General features: G+C 40.4%; 2 protein-coding genes across 2 annotated transcripts in view; one reads left to right on the top strand and one right to left on the bottom strand.

Annotated features, from left to right (window-relative positions):
* LOC140938114 (uncharacterized) overlaps positions 1 to 2,400 on the top strand; it is an 8,130-nt gene extending 5,730 nt beyond the window's left edge. Inside the window, exons 7-8 of the mRNA XM_073387643.1 lie at positions 285 to 396; positions 1,408 to 2,400. Of these exons, the coding sequence (XP_073243744.1) occupies positions 285 to 396; positions 1,408 to 2,030 (735 nt within the window). The 3' untranslated portion in view covers positions 2,031 to 2,400. The remainder of the gene's footprint in view (positions 1 to 284; positions 397 to 1,407) is intronic.
* A 902-nt stretch (positions 2,401 to 3,302) lies between these two features.
* On the bottom strand, positions 3,303 to 15,755 carry LOC140939206 (uncharacterized). Its single transcript, XM_073388776.1, has 4 exons — positions 15,542 to 15,755; positions 11,577 to 12,468; positions 10,645 to 11,161; positions 3,303 to 10,190 (listed from the first exon to the last, which is right to left on the bottom strand). Exons 1-4 carry the CDS (start codon positions 15,614 to 15,616, stop codon positions 6,869 to 6,871), a joined length of 4,806 nt encoding a protein of 1,601 aa, XP_073244877.1. The 5' UTR covers positions 15,617 to 15,755; the 3' UTR covers positions 3,303 to 6,868.
* Positions 15,756 to 19,252: the final 3,497 nt, after the last annotated feature.

The following is a 19,252-nucleotide window of genomic DNA, read 5'->3' on the forward strand; positions in this document are numbered from 1 at the left end:
ATACTCTCATGCAAACACTGCTCTCGGCCAATCAGAGCGCGCGTACTATCTTAGTTATTTAAAAAAGTTGTTGCACTGTTAGAAACCGTAAATATTTTGGAAACTGTTGTAGGCTACTCTAAGGATAGATGAGTTGTGTTCGATCTAAAGGTGAATGATCAAGTAGAAAATTTGTAAAATGATCATATTACAAAAAGAGAATAGAAAGTGAATACTTATCTGGAAGCAGGCATGGCTTAAAGACACTGGGGCTCTTCATTTTCATTTCACTCTTACTCTTGCAGGTTATTTTGACGCCCGAAATGCAAGAGCGCATTCGTCAAAACAGGGAAAGGGCGTTGGCGAAACGAAGAGCTGCGCATGAACAACAAGCAGAAGAAACTAACACACAAAAAGGTGAAGACTAAGACGTCCGTGGATATCATACATAAAATGCGCGAAATTGTAAATCTCGCGAAATTAATGCGGCATTTTATGGGTTTATGAACCGTTCAACACCTGAAGCCTAGGCATACAGTCACCTCTCAGCATTCCCCGCTGCTTGGACGTTCCGTGAGAGACCCGGCTGCTAGTCTGTTCCAGGCTCCGAGATGGTCGGACCCCCGGAATTGAGGAAGCGCGGAGACGAAAAAACGGGAGGAAACTTTTTTCCCGCCCCGCCCTCCTTTTCGCGTCTTCGACACTCCCACGCGCCTTCCCCACTATCTGAGGGCCTGGAACAGGCTACCCAGCTGCGACGTGAAATGCAGCAGAGGTGACTTTGCAGGGTATAACACCTGTTGCTGAAACATTTTTGGAAAACGAGTCATGTTTAGTATAACGGTAGGTATCATAAGCCCACTAAATTGGCAATCCTCTCATCGCATGTACTAGTATGAGCAGTGCTATGCGTGGGTTTTTGTCTTAGGGCCTGTTTACATGGAGGTGGGGGACCCTAGGTAGAGCTAACCCGCTTAGGTGGGGTAACCTTCCTGTCCATATAATCTTTCGTCTTAATTTTATCACGTTTGCATGATAAATGGAGTGCCCCTCCGCGAGTTACTTCACCTACCTGGGGGTCCCCAACCTCCATGTAAACAGGCCCTTAGTAACATAAGGACTAAAAATGAGCCGGGAATCGCGGCATACTAAACTCGTACCGCGTGATTTGTATAAAATTTTCTACCCAAGCGTTGGCCCTGTTTCATTGTGTTTTTCCCCCTATGACCAGTCCAGTATGGTGGCCCTACCACTTGCAAGCTTTAGGGGTGATTGAGACACGCAAGCGACAAAATTGTGACTAGGATATTGAGCTAAGCTATTGAGAAACGAACGGCCATATTCCAGATTTTCCTATCTAAACCATTGTATGCGTCCACTTCAAGATTCCTATGAATACAGTTATTAGATATTTAAATTTGTTTTCAGATTTACAAACTGGAGGAACAGAACAGGTGGCGGTACAGTCCAGCAGCAATACTGTGATCGCTCAAGATAACGACGGTGAAACGGAACATCTTGCCATGGAAAGTAATTCCTCTGCACAGACAAGCGACGTAGAAATGAGAGATCAATCGACGGAGACAGCTGTTTCGTTAACAGAGAGTGAACTACAATCTGAAACGAACGAAGATACTGCAACCTTACCACCGATTGACTCTACAAACGAGAATGAACCACGTGAAGATACTGAAATGGAGAACAATGAAACAGAAGGCTTTGTTGCTGACGCAGATATTGTTCAGAATGAAGAAAACCTTCCAGGGACGGGCTTAGGTGGCGCTAAACTAGATAATGACTTGTTAGAATCGACTGAAAATTTGTCAAGACAGAAAAATGATTCAGATTTGGCTGATGGTCAACCAGCAAAGGCGTTGTCGGCCTCGTCTGCTGATGTTGAAACTGCCAAAATTGGACCTGGTGACGAGACACTCCAAGCAGAGGTGTGCAGAGAAACGTTACCAACACAGGCAACGCCACCTACAGAACAACCTTCTGATCATAACAAAACCACGGAGATTCAGAGTATGGAGATAGAAAATGAAAAGTAAAAACTAAATTGAGAGACTGCTGCATTCAAACTTGATCACATGACCAATTTATACAGTGGAGCCACTATTCAGGGGACACCCTCGGAGCCATGGAAAGTGTCCCCTGAATTGAGTTTGTTAATGACTAACCAACACTGAATTAAAAATGTTTCTTATATTCTGCCTCGGAATCTGCTGCAGTCATTATTTCAAGCAGCTAGATAATGTATACAAAATCATGATAAACTTATTTCTGCGACATTGTATGTTGAATTGCCACAAGTGCAGTAAATCGATTTAAGTGAGATAGATCAAGTTGTGAACGCTTCCGTCATTCTGGCTGGTGTGCACTTAAACTTATCAACGCTTTTTGTGGTCAGTCACTTTTCAAGTGCTAAGGTGTCCCCAAAATGGAGGTTAAACCTATGCTTCGGGACCCAGAATAAGTGTCCCTTTCCCCTGAATAGAGGTGTCCCTTCAACAGAGGTAACAAATACAAAGATTAGGTGACCATTTTTCCGGGACCAAATTTTGTGTCCCCTGAATGGAGATGTCCCAAAGGAGGGGTTTCACTGTAGTTGCTCTTTGTCTAGTTTTGTCACTGTACAAGTTAGGGATACAACCTTCGAGACACGAAGTAACGAGCTGATTGGGGGGGGGGGGGGAGGGCGGGAGGGGGAGTCCCTGCCTCGTTCCAACTCTTTCACAGTCGCATATTTTGGAGATGTTTTGTAGATTGTTAAGTGAAGAGGAAGTGAAGAAGTCTCTCCTCTTTCTCTATTTTTCCTTCCCTTCATTCCACACTTGTGATCTGCGCTCGGCGTTGGACGATCATGCTTGGATCTTGCTAACCCTTAGTGCCAGGGAAATCCTGAAATTCCGCGAGCTTCGTAGACGAAAACAAACGAGTGAGGGTTACTAAATCCGTGAAAAAGTATGTATTAATTAGCGCCAAAAAGTTACTGGTAAACAAATGCAAACAATGAAATTAGATAGTAAAAGTTCGTATTAGGCTACTATCTATTTCACGGTTTACGTAAAAACACTCTACTATGACAGCATGCACAGTCCTGGCCTAAGGGTTAAATGATTTCGCTCGAAATTGTATCCTTGACCTCTTTGCCCTGTAGTCTACCAGGAAGATTTTGGGAGGTAATCTCCTAATTTTAATAGGAATACACGCAGATAGAGAGTTTAGCAGATCAACTTCATACTTCTAGCACTTTATTTTTGGCTCGAAGGAAAAACGCTCCTATTTTAGAGAAACTATAAAACCACCACAAACGATCGCAATTTTAAAACAATGTTACACCTTTATTGAATACCAAAATTTTTAAATATTGCTACACTCTTGCCTTCAATATGTTAAAATATTCTCAATGGAAGAAGCACTTTCGGCTAAATATATTCAAATTATCACTACATATATGAAATTTGTAAACTTGAAATTTTCATTACTTATTAACAACCTATAATACACCCATATCATTTAACGCGATGAATATATTACAAAAACAAACGAAAAACGTGTTTCGTGTGTCTCGCATTTTTTATTTTAACTCGAAAACTCGACTGAACGCAATGACTATAGTCATTTACGGCGGAAACTCGACATAACCAAGGGCCAAGGGAGTGGCAAAATCTGTTTGGTATTACTAGGTTTCGTCCTTATCCTCGTGTTTTACTATTACTGAGAAGAAGAATATCGTTATACCACGGACTTTGTTATATAGCTATTTCGAGAAAGGTTAACGGAAAAATGTGCACGCGACAATCCCGAAAGGTAATATGGGACATGATCAATGCACTGTTCCTGACGACTGTAGCTGTCGAACATACTTTTGTTGCTTTCCTTTAGCACTCGCAAACAAATGTCCGTGGCCTCCCGAACCATTTTTTCAAATTTCTTTGAAGAACAGTGCACTCAAAACCACCCATAATACCTTTCGGGATTGTCGCGTGCACTTTTTCCGACAACCTTTCTCGAAATAACTGTATAGAGGTTCGTTACGTCAAGGTTGTACTGTACAGTATTGCGCAGAGAACTGCTTCTCACTGGGGTAAAAAGCAAGATTTAGACCTTATCTGAATACTCCAATCCTGATGTTTTCCAAAAGTCTTTAGCATCAGTCTTAGGCTACGTTCGATTCACACTATACCGGATAGAGCTTCTATTCACACATAAGAGAGGTGATTTCGGAGCGATTTCTAAAACAAAGCCAAGCTGCGCCGCGCCCATCTCTAAATAGGGGAGTCACACAAGGGATAGGTGTTTATGCGAAACCGGACTATAGCTTATCCGGTATAGAGTGAACATGGGCGTAATAGCCTTAAGGCCGATTTAGACAGTAAGATTTTTGCTTACGACTATCATTCCTAATTCAGCTTATTAAGTAAAGAAAATGAAAAATTGACGGGTAGGTAAACTTAATTGAGAAGTTCGTCAGTACTCAACGGGTTATCCTTTAAATAACTCGTCGATCTCTCCTAGTAAGTGACCTAATTCAACAGAAACAGAAACTCACGAGTGGGTAAAGAAGCGAACTTAAACTTGATTTACAAAAAAAACAAAAAAGGCCGGGGCCGATCTTCTCAAGTTCGAACAGCGCGAACGCCGTTGATTATACTAGTTCGCTCAAACCTTGGAGACTGAAGATACGTTTTTGCGTCGTTCAAACGAAATTTTGTGCCTCTGTGAATATACTTTCATATTTTTAGCCTAGATTGAAAGAATACTGAGGAGCCTCTCGCAGTGTCCCTGTACGACATCTTACCAGGACGTTTTGGAGAAATATCCGAGACGAACGGCTGGGCGACAAACTCGCTCCGACCACGTGACAGCCCGAAATGGTGAGCCCTAGAGAGTTTCTTACGTCACTCGACACCGAGCTTGGGACAGTTCTATCTCGATTTTTCAGTTTTTGATTGGATAGTCGAGCTTCTAACCATACAGAACTAAATAAGGTCACCATGTAACAAAAATCTATAGTAGAACAAAAAAAACCTGATATAGGTAGAGAAAAATCATTTCCGCAATCCAGTACAAAATGTTGCAATTAAGCTGAAACTAGAGAAGCGTCCCTAAGAAACAAGAATCCATGTTGAAGTGTACTCTAGCGTACATTTATTCGTACATTTTAACTTTTCTTGAACAGCATGTAAGTAAAGCGGAAACCAGAAACTGACACGAATCATCCGCCTTCGCACACCGTTTGCAGTACATTCTGAAAAAGGATATTTACAGTGACTGGATAATCAACAAAATTAAAGGTGGCACGATCTGAGTGCACACTACCATAAAAGAAAAAAGGTGAGGTGAGAGAGCCCCGCAACTCTCCTACAAGATATCCCACTAAGAGATACCAGTGAAAAATAGTCCAACTTAACCCATTCGCCCCTGAGCCGCCCGTGCGGATCCATGTCCCTTCTACCGCTTGTGACGTCATCAGGCGATGGACAAGAACGACTTTGTCCGCTAACGCGTGCAGAGTGAAGAGATCTTTCAAACCATACCAGAATGAGCACAATTAGGTCAAGGACACCGGAGAAAAAGGCAAAACACCATGTAACATTGACCCGAAAATTGCCATGAAAATCTTGTTACACTACCCACCCACCCTTTTCTTTCACCTAATCCTAAGATCCTAAAAGCTTTCCTAAAAACTTTTCCCACCAAAATAAAGCCTACTAAATGCCCAGCAAAAAAAAAAAATGAGGCAAGGAAATCGAAAAAAGAGGGGAGGAGAGAAAGCGAAAAGTAAAAGTCAAGACTGCTGTGTCACTTTTAAACCCAAAACCTCTAAATTTTGCTTTCTGCGTATGCCCGAATTTCACAAGCTACTATTTTGCAGCTGGATCAGAAGGCCGCGAAGTGTACGACCTGCAAACGGCATTGTGGTAAGTTTCATCACGACAGTGACCAGAAAACCACCCGACAAGCTTCAAAAGGCGTTTCTCAGCAAAACGTTCATAAAACATTTATAAGGAGAGTTCTTAACTTCAAGTGATCATTTTCGTCCTCATTTTCCAAGTGTACCTACAGTCAACTCTCTTTTAACCCTTCAAGCCCCTATATCCACAGACACATTTTCCAGACTGACCTCCATAGTGTTCTTTGGCTTATAAAACTGGTTTAAAAAAAAGATCATTTTATTAATTCTCATAACCTTTTGTTCTTGATGCTATAGAGCGTTTTCACATGACGTCACGACGGCCATATTGGTGTTCTAAAACAACGAAACGGCGGCCATGTTGGTGTACCAAGAAAATCCTCTGGGAATTTAACTCTTTTCTCATGTAAATGATTTCTTTTGTTCCAATAAATTAGCACAGATGCTGGCCATGTGAGTGAAAACGCTCTATATTCATGTTGTTAGGAGAAACATGTTGCTGGCCTGGAGACTTGAAGGGCTAATGGACACCTCTATAAGACGGACACCTTTCAAAAACAAACACCTACACCGTAGAGTTGGTCTCTAACGTTTGTTCGACTCTATTTGCTGGTTTTCACTTTGACGAAAAAGATTTCAGAAGTGCTATCACAAAACTAAGAGTCCTATGATTTGGAATTGAAAACTATTAAAAGATAAGTGTTAGATGTGCTAACAAATAAAGAGACTGAACTCTTAAGATTTAGAATTCTCACTTTGAAATTTTCATATACATGTTCATACGTCACATGCAACTCAGCCGAAATCTCTAGGTGCAGGTCTCAACGGTATCCGGAGTTGATTGCATTCAATCTAACGCGCTAACGCAACAGTCAGCCTAGTCTGCGCAATTTACCACTATTATGCGAAACCTCATTCAACATTGAACTCACCACCTTGCATTAATTACTAAAAGCAATCCTATAAATGTCAGCAGTGCTCATCCATGGAAGGTCCCTGTGGCATCCAATCACGGAAATGATCCCTGTAGTGTCCAGATCCTACGAACCATGGATCCAGTTCCTCTCGGCGCTGCGACTGCCGCCCGTCTGCTCTGCGAAAATACCACGGGACATAATTTGACCGCTGATGAGCACGATCACTGGCTCGTTCGAAAAACCAGTTCTGGCCGCGCTTTTGTGTCTGACCACAGGGAAACTGGGTTTCATGTTTATCAGTGGAACGTTGCTGGTCTCGCTCTTGAGCCCGCCGATCATACCAAGGGACAGACCGCTGTTCATTGCGATGTTTAAATTTCCTATCAGTCAGGAACTGGGTGTCATGTGTATCAGTGTTGCGTTGATAACATCGCTCTTGTGCCCGCTGATCATACCATGAGAAAGACGCGGGCTCATCTTGAGGCTCCCAGTGGTGACCGCACGGAAACTGGGTATTGTGTTCATCCTTGCTTCGCTGAGAGTTACGATTTTGAGCCCGCAAATCGTACCACGGAACAGACCACTGATCGGCACGTTCCTTGGCGCGTTCCCGAGCACGTTGAAACACCCAATCAGGAGGTGGAATAGACTCCTCTTTTTCTGTATCATCGGAAATACAATCGTTGTCTTGAGCATAACCCCTGTGACGATCTCTCGCATCACCCGGTCTCACGTCCGACAAGACAGGACCTTGAGCGCCTACTTCCTCCTGTCTTCTAGTTTTCACCTTGTGCCGTTTTTCGTACCATTCTTTTGAAGACAATCGGATGCCTTCGGGTGGTATTGGGCCCTCGGGCGTCTCCTTTCGGGTCCAATCTTTGTCTTGCTCTTGGCTAAGCCCGGTTTCGGTAGGTCCTTGAAGCATCCAAGGATGACCTTTGGCGCATTTCAGGTTTTTGCCCATCATTTTTTTCTTCTGAACATCAGAGGAGTCTCCGCTAGAGCGGATATCATCCGATTCTTTCGAGATTATTATAAACGACCTGCTATCTGCCGCTCTAACGTTATCACTTGTTGTTTTATCTTTGCGTTCCAGTCCTTTCAGCAGTGTTTTAACAAGATCGATATCAAACGTTAAGTTCAAGAAACCTGCTAAAGCCCTGTCCTCCGAAACTCTCGCCAACTCCGAATTTCTAACAGTCACCTCCCTTTTCTCGTTTTCTTTCCGTTCAAATTCGCGTTTCTCTATTCCAAACATCAGCTTTTGCAGTTCTTTCTTTCCAGCTTCCCAGTAGCTAAGTTTGCGGGGATGATCCTGCCTAGCTTCAACGTTACTTTTAGAATTTTCTTCGTTGTCCTCTGATGTTTTATCGTTCTGTAACTCCTTTCCTTGAAATTTATCCTGTTCACCCGCATTCCGCGTAGGCGTTTCCGCTCCGCGATTAGCACCGAATATTGATGGCATAAACAAAGTTCTCCAGTGGAACTCTTCAGCTTTTTTAAGGGTCTTTTTGTGAACCCCGGACAACCACTGTTTAAGATTTTCCATTTGCGAGAATGTCTTCTGTTGCCGTTCTAGCGTTTTCTCTCGAACTCTAGACAGCCATTCTTTGACTTTTTCCAACTGCTGCCTAAAAAAGGCTTCATGATGACCGCCTTCCGTCTTTGCCTGTGAGCCTCTACTCTGCTCGCCTTCTTTTTCGCTCGTGTGATCATCACTTTTCTTCCAGTTTGCCTTTGCAATCTTTTCATTTGCAGTTTCGCTTGCTTCTCCTTTTCTCCTTCGTTTTTCTTTATCATACTTCGCTTGCTCCCGAACAACAGACTTGTATTCTTGCTTTTGTTGTCGCTCTCTTTCTGCTCTCTCCCCTTTCTTCTTTGCCCTTTTTCTCTTTTTAGCTTGTTCTCTCTTCGTTCTCTGCTTCTCTTTCTCGGTTTTCATTTGACGTAATTCCCTCGACCATTTCTTATATTTCTCCTTGACAGCTTTCTTTAAAGATTTTAACACTTTTTGTTGTTTTCGTAATTTGTCTTTCTCTTGGGTGATCTCACTCCTTAACCTCTCTACTTCTTTCTTCTTATTCGCATCTAAAGTTTTCTTTTTTAACTTTAACAATTCGGACTGTTTTGCTAACAACTCTTTCATCTTTTTCAACCTCGTTTTCAGCTTCTTTAGTTTTTGCTTTTCCTGCTTCAGGGCCGCAATGAATTTCTCAAGTCCATGTTTGCCTTTCTCGTGAATTTCTCTTTCCACAGATAACTTCTTTTTACTGCGCGCGAGCGCTTTCCAGGAGCGTCGTAATTTCTTCTTCTCCATCTCTAAACCACGCCTTTCTTGTTTTAACTTCAACAAGTAGCGATCTGCTTCTTCGACACGCAGCTTCGCTTTTTTTTCTTTTTTCTTTAGCTCGCGTCGTTGGATCCTGTGCTTGCGTATCTCTTCTCCTCGATCTTTAGATAAATTTCGGAGCATTTGTTTTTGTTCTGTGAGCAACCGCTGTAGCTGCACATTTGCCTCATCTTTCCGATAAACCTTGGTTGCTTTCAAAGCTCTAAAGCTCTGAGCGGCGGTGTCTTTTTCGCCATTAATCCTGCCACGGTCAGACACACGACGCTTCACAGTTTTAACTTTCTTTAAACTGCTGATCGCGTTTCCCAAAACGTATCTTGGCACCTTTTCAGCTTCCCCTGCCCTTTTTGGACACCAAAAGTCTTTTACGTAAGTTTCCGTCAGGGGTAATCTTTCTGCAGGCATTCTCAATTGTTCTGAAGAATCTGCTTTCAAAGAACGCGGAGTTTTATCGTGAAACCAAGACACAGATTCACGAGGAAACAGCGGGTTATCAAACTGAGGACCTTTTGTGAACTCTTTCGCTATTTCCTCACCGTTATCCTGGTTTTCCACGTTATGTTTGGTGAGTGGCGTTACCACTTTGTCGTCTTCGTGATCATGATTCTTACTCGCATCTTCCACTGACCTCTTAACTAGGCCTTCCATAAATATCGGAGTATACCAAGGAGAGATCTTTGTTTCATGTGATACTTTTGTCACAGAACCTTTGCCAGACAACCGTAACAGATAATTCTTTTCTTCTGGGTCATCAGAAGCACACTTAGTACTCACTGAAGAACTTTCTCTTTTGCGTCCCTTTAACAGCAAGTCCTTTGTCCAGCGGTCTCTAAATTCTCTCCACATATTGTCATGCACGCGTGAACTGCTGCGTTCATTTTGCTCCAGTTCTTTAGCTTTTATCGCCGATAACTCTTCTTCCGGGTTTTTGTCAACCTCCGAAGGGTGTGTCAACTTTTGACTCTCATTTACAGGACCTCTGTCTTCAGATTTTTTCCATCGATTTAGAAAATCCTTCCAGTATCTGGGATGTCAAAAATTGTAGTGTTAGTATAGTGGAACCTTGATAGACGAAACTCTATATAATTGACACTGGCCACTCTTGGGACTTAAAGTGTTTAACCCCTAAATGAGCATTATATTGGAATATTGTCATGCCTAAGATCATAAATAGTGAAGGTATAAAGCTGTCAAAAGATTAAAATAATTTTAAGGAAATTTATAAAAAAAAAACGTTTTAAGTTGCTGAACTGAGCACGGGCAGCTTATCAGAAATAAACAACTTTTTGCACAAATAATGCCCAAAGTGATTCAACCTTCATCATTACAATGTACATAATAAAACTTGCTCATGGCAATTTATCACACCAAATTTAATTTGGCTCCTTTGTTAATAAAAATCTATAGCCATTTTCTCTTCTGCTGCACTGTTGAATAAATAATTATTACGGAAAACCCCTTTTTGAATCAGCTCTTACTTGTCAAACTTGATGCCATTTGCCACTGCACGGCGCAGTTTTGCATTTTCATTCATACGACGCCACAGATCAGCAGTGTGTTTTTCATGCAAGTAGAGCTGTTCCATGTGTTCCAGCTGTTCTTGCAAAGCCTTGTTCCATTCACCACCTCCTTCCTTCTTCGATTTCTCCTCCTCGTACTTAAGACGCCAGTACCATGACATAACTCTACTCATGCGCAAACGCTGTTTCACACTTTCGTGCAAGCTCGTGAGTCTAAAGTGTTTCTGCTGAAGTTTCTCATGCAGTGCTTTAGTGTCAAATAAGTCTCCCAAATCATTTTCAGGTTCTGGGTCTCTCTGGGAGTCAAGACGGTCTTCAATTTTCCACATTGTTAGTTGATCCAAGAAATCACGTGATACTTCATCCAGAGGTTCCATGGAGTCAGAGGTAAGGGGAAGTGAGGCTGTCTTGGGTCCAGGTCTCTTGACGTTTCCAGTCACCTCCAAGGCTTGGCTACTAATGTAGACACTTAATCCTGCCAAGTTAAACAAAAAAAACAATGTTTTATCACATACACAGGGTTACAAAACAAGGAGCTGCCAAGTTTTGTTATGCCAACTTTTTATTTTGTTTGATGATTACAGGCAATCACAGATTAAATTATCTGAGAATGAAATGATGTTTCTTGCTTTCCTTGTGCATCAGTCATTTTCAAGGTCAAATGTGTAAAGTTCTTGGCCAGCCTTGTTGCACATCAAATCCCTGAGTTTACACAGCTTACTTTAATATACTAAATGCCCGGGATAAGCCAGGAAGCATTTAAAATTAAATTAAAAAGACAGAAGTCACTACTTTCACATGACATTTTCACAAAGATGGTCAGACAAGTAAAATTGGTTGTTACCTCACCAAAAAAATATTATTTACTTTAAATATTGTGTAAGTCTTACCGTATCCAATACTGAAACCAAGAGCGGTGGTTACGCCCAAAAGAAGAAACAATGTTTGAAGATCAAAGGAAACATAGCTACAGTTGTCTGTTGTCACATGAAGGTCCTCAGTTATATCTGTACTCTCCCCTTCATTTTGGTCACTCTCTTTAAGACTTTCACCAGCCTCAGAAAGCTTTACAATGTCTGCAGTATCATCTTCTCCCTTGCAAACATCTTCATCTAAATCACTTGGGTTAAACAAGTCACTGTCAAATGAAAACAAGCTGTTCTTAGAGTCAACCATTGTATCAAGGGTGTCCGCATCATGGCCTAATTCAACAAAATCTTGGCTGCTGTCCTCTTCTGGAATAGGCTCAATATCGTTGTCTTCCTCTGAGCTGTTCGAGTCACTGGGAAATGAGTAAGAGCCACTTTCTGAGAGCTGAGGTGGGTTTTCCCAACCATCAGTAGTTGCTGTAATGGCACAAGAAGATGGCAGATTTTCTTGAGTGCAGTCTTGTTCACATTCAAGGGTTACTGGAATATCAACATCATCATCATTACTTGTGGAGTCAGTCTCATCATTCATACAAAAGTGATTAGAGATGATCATGATGCCATCATCAGCAGCACACTGGCAGCCATTCTGTTGGACTGGAACAAGTTGATCTTCTGACTTCTCACCATAAATGTCACTATTTTCAGCTGACTGTTCATTACTCTCAACTCTTTGCAAATCTTGAGTGCTTGCTAGCTCTTCAATTGATGGCGGATGACACTGAAATCCAGTTAGCACCTCAAATTCTGCCTCCCCCTCACTGTCATCCTTATCAGGGACTTCAGTAGGAGAAACAAGAACCTCATCCTTTGCTTGCAGTGGTTTTGAGTAAGACACAGAATTCTTCCGTGGCTGCAAGAAAGTTAATAACAATGCTTGTTAGATAAGACCCATTAACATCTTTTTCCATAACCTTTTTTGGGAAAGCAAACATGACTAAAATTACTAAACCAGTATTTCTATTAGAATTTTCCTGACTTGGAGGAGGTAGCATGGCCAGACGGTCAGGGCCTCGGACTCGCAATCTGGCAGTCCCAGGTTTGAGTCCCACTCTGGCCACTTGCTGGATTTGTTCTTGGTCGTCCCGAGTTCAAATCTTTAGGCATGCTTGTAAATAGACAACTGGTTGCCTCCTGCTAGTTGGGGTTTTTAATCCTGTTATGTTGCATTTGAATTATTTATTTCTAAGTATTTGAGAGAAGTGCCTGTAACCTAGCTGGATAAGCTAAGTGCACTTTCCACTATAAACAAGCCTTTAAACTTAGACGGTCAGTGCCTCGGACTTGCAATCTGGCAGTCCCAGGTTCAAGTCCCACACTGGCCACTTGCTGGATTTGTTCTTGGTCGTCCCGAGTTCAAATCTTTGGGCACGCTTGTAAATAGCCAACTGGTTGCCTCCTGCTAGTTGGGGTTTTTAATCCTGTTATGTTGCATTTGAATTACTTATTTCTAAGTATTTGAGTTAAGTGCCTGTAACCTAGCTGGATAAGCTAAGTACACTTTCCACTATAAACAAGCCTTTAAACTTTTTTTTAACCTTTGATCCACAAACTTTCAAAATTTTAAAGGATTTCTTTGCATCTCATCTATGCCACTCAACTAGCACTGGTTAAAAAATTTTGGATAACGCATATACAGGGTTTGTAATCTTTTGAGCTCCTCAAATTCCAGGACTTTCCATGACTTTTTCCGTGACCTTTTTAAGTTTTCAGTGACCTTAGGTTTAGCTGTCACTTACAAATTTTTAAAGTGTTTGTGTTTTAGGTTATTATTGGATCTTAAATAGTTCAAGAGACACAAACTCTGGTGTCCACTTGAATCACTTGAACTCTCTATCTTACATTGTCCTTGCTTTATCATCAGCAGTATAGGGACCTTAAGCAAGGACGATGACGATGGCAGTGAAAACGTCGGGAAAAAAATGAATTTGCATTCTTTCAAAGTTAATCGCGTCTTTGGACCTGCTCAATATGTCAAAATGCAGGCGACTTTTCCTGAAGTTGAATTCTTAAGGATATTATTCAGGTTAAGAAGAGAGGAAGGAAAATTAGTTGTCGTATGTCCACGTCCTCCATAAAACGGCAAATTAGGAAGTTTCATGTCGTAGTCGTGCAGTGGACGTCAAAGAAATCTCCTAAAAAGCGTGATGCACATTCAGAGCTGTTGTTTTGATGATTCATTAAACGTATTGTCTTTTGAAGTAGTTGCTGTGGTGGTCTTCGTAATTGCTTAAGCTCCCCAGTAACTAATCTACCAAACAAAACTTAAATTTTCCACAACTTACAAGGACCAACAATTCAAATCCATGACTTTCCAGGCCAAACAATATGATTCTTAAATTTTATAACTGTCCAGGTTTTCCATGACCCATACGAACCCTGATATACATGATTAAATGCAGTTTTCTTCGAGCATTAGGCAATTGCACACAACGAAGTTATTGTTTAGCAATTAATCACTCCAGCAAATCATTGTAGAGAGTTCCATACACCCAATTGCCCAATTTCCAATGATCTATTGTTAAAGCAACCTTAATTGAATTAGGTATACATGTTTTGATTCAATTTCATCCTTGGTTTTAAATATTATTTTCCTTCATTTCAAAGTCGTAATCACACATTACCATTTAAACCAAAGTTTAAAGCAAACCTCAACACATCCACCAGATAAGTCACTATTCAGCAATAAAGTATTAGCAAGACCAATATCATTGCATCACTGACTGAATAGTATTATCCACCTTCATGCAACAGTGCTGGAGCAAGAATTGAAATTGGAGAAAACAATAACCAAATTTGACAACTCCTCACTTCACAATCAATTTTGATATTTCATAGAGAGCAACTATCTGAAGTTTTAAGTTTCTTTTTGCTTTTGCTACAACAGTTTGGTTTTGTTCACTTTACTTGACAAGAAGAAACTTGCAAAAAAAGACCTTTTTAAAGATCTTAATTTAGATAGAAGAAATTTTAGAATGAAGTGTCATAGGCTAAAAGTCAGCCAAAATTCCATACATTCAACTGTAATTTAAGCTGTATTTGTCCCCCAACCAAGATGGCACAAAAAACCATGGATGGGTTTTTGTCCAATAATATTAGTAGACAACATACAGCTCCCTTGTCATAACAAAATAGGCCACACGTTGGGGTAAGACGATACAAATGAATTTAAAGTAGTCTGTTTTTTTCCTTGGCAATTCACTTTGACTGAAATCCCAAAATCTCTTAGTGACTAACAACACTAATCTACATCTAAATACTAAATATCTTTAAATAATCCTAATTTCAAAGTCCATGTATCAGAAAATATTATGACATGTGGTACTGAAAATAACTTTCTGCTCTGATCAATACCAATCATAGTCTTGTTGCAAGATGACTGCAAAAAAGGCTTAAACATTTACAAAATAATGAATACACACCAATAAATACTGGTGTTTATTTTAAGTGAACATGTGGCTTATGTAACCACAGGTGACGAGAGCCAGCTGACCACGTGATCTATTGTTGACAAGCGAACGAACGGGCATGCAAAGGGAAAGTACGCGTCGATCTGTTTTAAATTGCAAATTTAAAAAAGCTTGGGTACATTTTGTAAACAAACAGCCATGAATTGGCGGCCGCCTTAGGAAAAATATAGGTGCACAAAATGCACGTAGTAGGCCGAATGTACTTTCTGTGTAAGACTGCACACATGAAAACGCAAATGAACTCTATTTAGTTTGCTTCCTTTCGCGGGCTAAATATTGCCGCGCCGGGTTGTTTCTCTCGCGTTTGCAGTAAATTGCTTAACTACAGTTTTACTGATTTCCCATAATGAGAAAAAATAGAGTCGTTAGGCTTCGAACATTTTCAACAATGCTCTGTAAAAACAGCATATGCAGACACTAAAAATTATCGAACCAAAAGTGATGCAATGCACGTACCTCAATGTCAACTTTGCCTTCCCTGTCGACAAAGGTCCAGTCGTTTTCAAAATCGTCTTTTTCGTTGGAAGCCATAACATCCGGCAAAAAATTACATTAGGATGAAAACAACATAGCAATTGAAAATTACAGGTTGCTCCTTCAAACCTATTGAAACAGGAGCTAACAACTTTGAACCGAAATTTTTCGCTCCTCAATGTTTTGGTTTTGGGCAACAAGGCGTTCAATGTTATTGGCCTCGAGATCACGTGCCTCAAACTGGCCAATGAAAGCGTTTGTACGGACATATTTACCCACCTATTTTGAAAGTTAGCCAATCAGGGATAAGAGTGTTGTAAACAAACATATTTCGCGGACAAGAACAACGCAGATCAAAATGATGCAACCAGAAACAAGTGGCGAAGAGTAGGTTACTACGGAATAATGCCACGTATGGTTGACGATTTCGAAACGTGCTCCAATCCACCATTTTCTGCTGTTTCAGCACAGCATCCTTAAGCAAACAGAAACCAACGCGACCTAAAATTTGTGGAAAGGGTGTGGAGTTTTGCATATTTTAGGCAAATGCAAAACTATGGTGAAACAAGACTTGGAAAGCTTCCACTTTTTTCGACGCGTCCATATCAACATTTCTGCGCCTTGAATAGCAATATTATTAATTTTCGTCTTTATGTGTAGCTTTGAAGACGTTGCTTAAGCCAAGCTAAAACAAATACAACTACTAGCTAGTATGCTATGAAAGTCTGACGTTAGCTGAGTTAACTTAATTTATTATTTCATGAATGTTACCTAGTTTTACCTCACAATATAAACAAGTACAGGCCACCAAGCGAATAAACTAAAGTTCGAGAAGAAGCGAGCACTTTTCTCACAAAATGGTCACTTGAGATTGGCTAAAACCAAAGCAAGATTTTACACAGGTAGCCAGTTGTTCTTTAAAATATTTTAATAAAACAGAAATTATTCAGGACAACGCCCAAAACTCTTCCAAAATCTAAATTAAGTCCCAACAAATGATTTTAATTGTCACTGAATATGTAAAACTGACTAAATTTTGTAAGCCACTGGGAAACTGTCGATATTTTAGTCACATTATGTGCTTTTAAATCTTTTGGCAAGAAAATAAATATGCATACAGGTGCAATTTCCCTTCCCTGTGCTTCTCAGCTCCTGGATCATTTTGGCTCTGTTAGATTTTATTTAACAGAGCCCCAAATGCTTGAATTTTTGCCACATAATAATTATATACAAGTGTGTGAGGTTGTGAACCCACCACTTAATTAACAAAATCTAGTCTCCTTTCAGTTTTCACGTTGTTACTCAAAACCACAATTAGTGCAATAAAATGAACAAAAAAATGTTTCCTGTAGATTTATTTTAGTATACATAAAGACAGACGTAAAATGTGCATGATGTAGACCTTTTAATTATTATTATGCAATTACAAGATCGTAAGTGCAGCTCTACAGTAGAGAGAGTTGGTTCTATTTGGCCTTCTTTACAATACAAAGAAAATCACTAAGTATCTCATTGGGGTCACCAAATTGACTCAAAGAATAGATTTTTGAGTTTTCCATTAATCTAAACTAATATTTTTATCCAAAATTTTCACAAAATCCTATTAAGATAATATTAGTGGAAGGTTTAGACTACAAATGGTCCCCATTTTTTTCTCAGGGTTAGTAGAGTGAGCGAAACGCGAGCGCACATGAAAATCACCCCACGCATGTTTCCCTGAGGAAAAATGGGGACTACTCTTTGTCTATGAAAGGTTTGAATGTAGAAGTTATTTCATGAGTAGCTGGAACACGATCATCCAGGTGATTGTAGTCCTGAATAGGACTGTTGTTGATAGTCACTGTCAACAACAGTCTGTACTACTCTTACCCTGAAAATTATATTCAACCTACTTATATCATAATATTATTGGTTCTACAAATTAATTTGTTTCAGATTTTTTAGCACTTCCACACTTCTTAAACTATTTGCAACAACTTTTCATCATTACTACTGCATCATTGCCCTGCTGTGTTTGATTAGTGCATTGCTTCTGAATAAATGTTTTGGGGGTGGGGAGGGTGGTGCAAGTACAGAAAGTAGGATGAATTTCTTTGGGGGTTCAGTGGGTTGATGAGGGAAAGGGAGTGTAAAAACAAAAGTGAAGTAAAGGTCAAAGGTTCCAGGTATATTTATCCAAGAAAGCAACCACCTAAGGTCACCTAAGGACCCTATGCAGAGACACTCTGATTGTTGTATATCCCTGTCAATAAAGACTGCATTAATCTAAGCAGACGGATGGATTCAGAAACAATCAAAAAAGAAGCAGTCAGATACCAAAAAGGAGAAAAAAAACAAAACCACATCAGACACCAAATAAAAAAACCTTTTTAGCTGAATTTGAAAACTAAACACTATAAAAAGACAAATCTCAAGACATGAGAAGTGAAGCTTTTCATGACAAAAACCAAAAACCAACCTAAAAATGGCCAAAACTGCAAAACTGAAAATTCCAACACCCCATAATCTAAGCTTTATCACCCACAATATCTCATTAGCAGCTCCATATAATGGCCTACACCAAGGACACCAAGAGGCTCCACCCGAAAGGGGTTATGAAAGGGTAGGGATTTCACTGGTTGAGGGGGTGGGAAACCTGTCATTTGAAAAGGTCCAACAGGGCTATCTTACTGAGAGATTCATTTTATGACTGTGAAAAAGACAAGAAAACATTGTGGTTTTGTGATTTACTCATATTTTGAACACAGTCCATTTATAGCAGTTAAAAGAGATTTTAAGGGGTCCCATTTGTCAATAAAAGGTATACAGACGGTAGGGGTACCTTTTCTGTTAAAAATGGTATTTAAAAGGGGTAAGAGGTTGAACCTTGGGGCCGAGCCCCCCAGTATAAAACTTTATTGAGCAGCCACCAGCAGCCCCCCCTCTGCCTCACCCCTGGGACTTAAAACAGATGTTTCTTCTTTGTATAATACTACAAACTGAAGCGTTCTATCAGTATCTCCAATGTATTCCACTGATCATCATATATATATTTTCAATTCCTTCAGCCTCTACTGTACGTATGTGAGAATTGGCCAGCTTCCACTGGCACCAGGCTGTTAATTTAGGCCAGACCTCCAACAGATGGTTAAACTCCCAACCTACACAAAAGGTGATGGAAATCAACATCAAATTCATCCAAGCTCTCAATATCAGGCAGACAACTCTGATCTAGATTTTTCTTTTCCATGTGCATGTGCCCTTTTTTCCGACTCCATTTACTATTTCAGCCTCCATTTTTTAAGTGCCCAAAGAGCAGTTTATCGAGAAGACGAGTCATCTTCACGTTTTTTCCCTCGTATAAGAAGAACGCCACTCATATTCGGCTTCTGTTCTCCACGCGATGAAGTGTTCTTTACTTGCTTCTTTGTAACTTCATTCGAATCAGCAGTTCCAACACTCAAAACGTTCTCTTTTTTCTTCTTTGAGTCACGCTTGCTTGCATAGTTTTCAAGCAAAGGCTTGTAGATGTATGCTCCACTTGCAACTCCAAGTAAAGTTACAACAAACAACTGGTTTAACGGAAGTCTTCTCACAAGCCTAAGAACCATTTTCTCTGAAATGTCAAAAATAACCAGGCGTTATTCCCCCTAGCAGCGTAAAGACTGGATCCTTATAAACGTTAACGCCTTGCGGATTTTAACAAAACAGCGC

The sequence above is a fragment of the Porites lutea genome, chromosome 5, assembly GCF_958299795.1.
Source record: "Porites lutea chromosome 5, jaPorLute2.1, whole genome shotgun sequence".
NCBI classification, from domain to species: Eukaryota; Metazoa; Cnidaria; class Anthozoa; order Scleractinia; family Poritidae; genus Porites; species Porites lutea.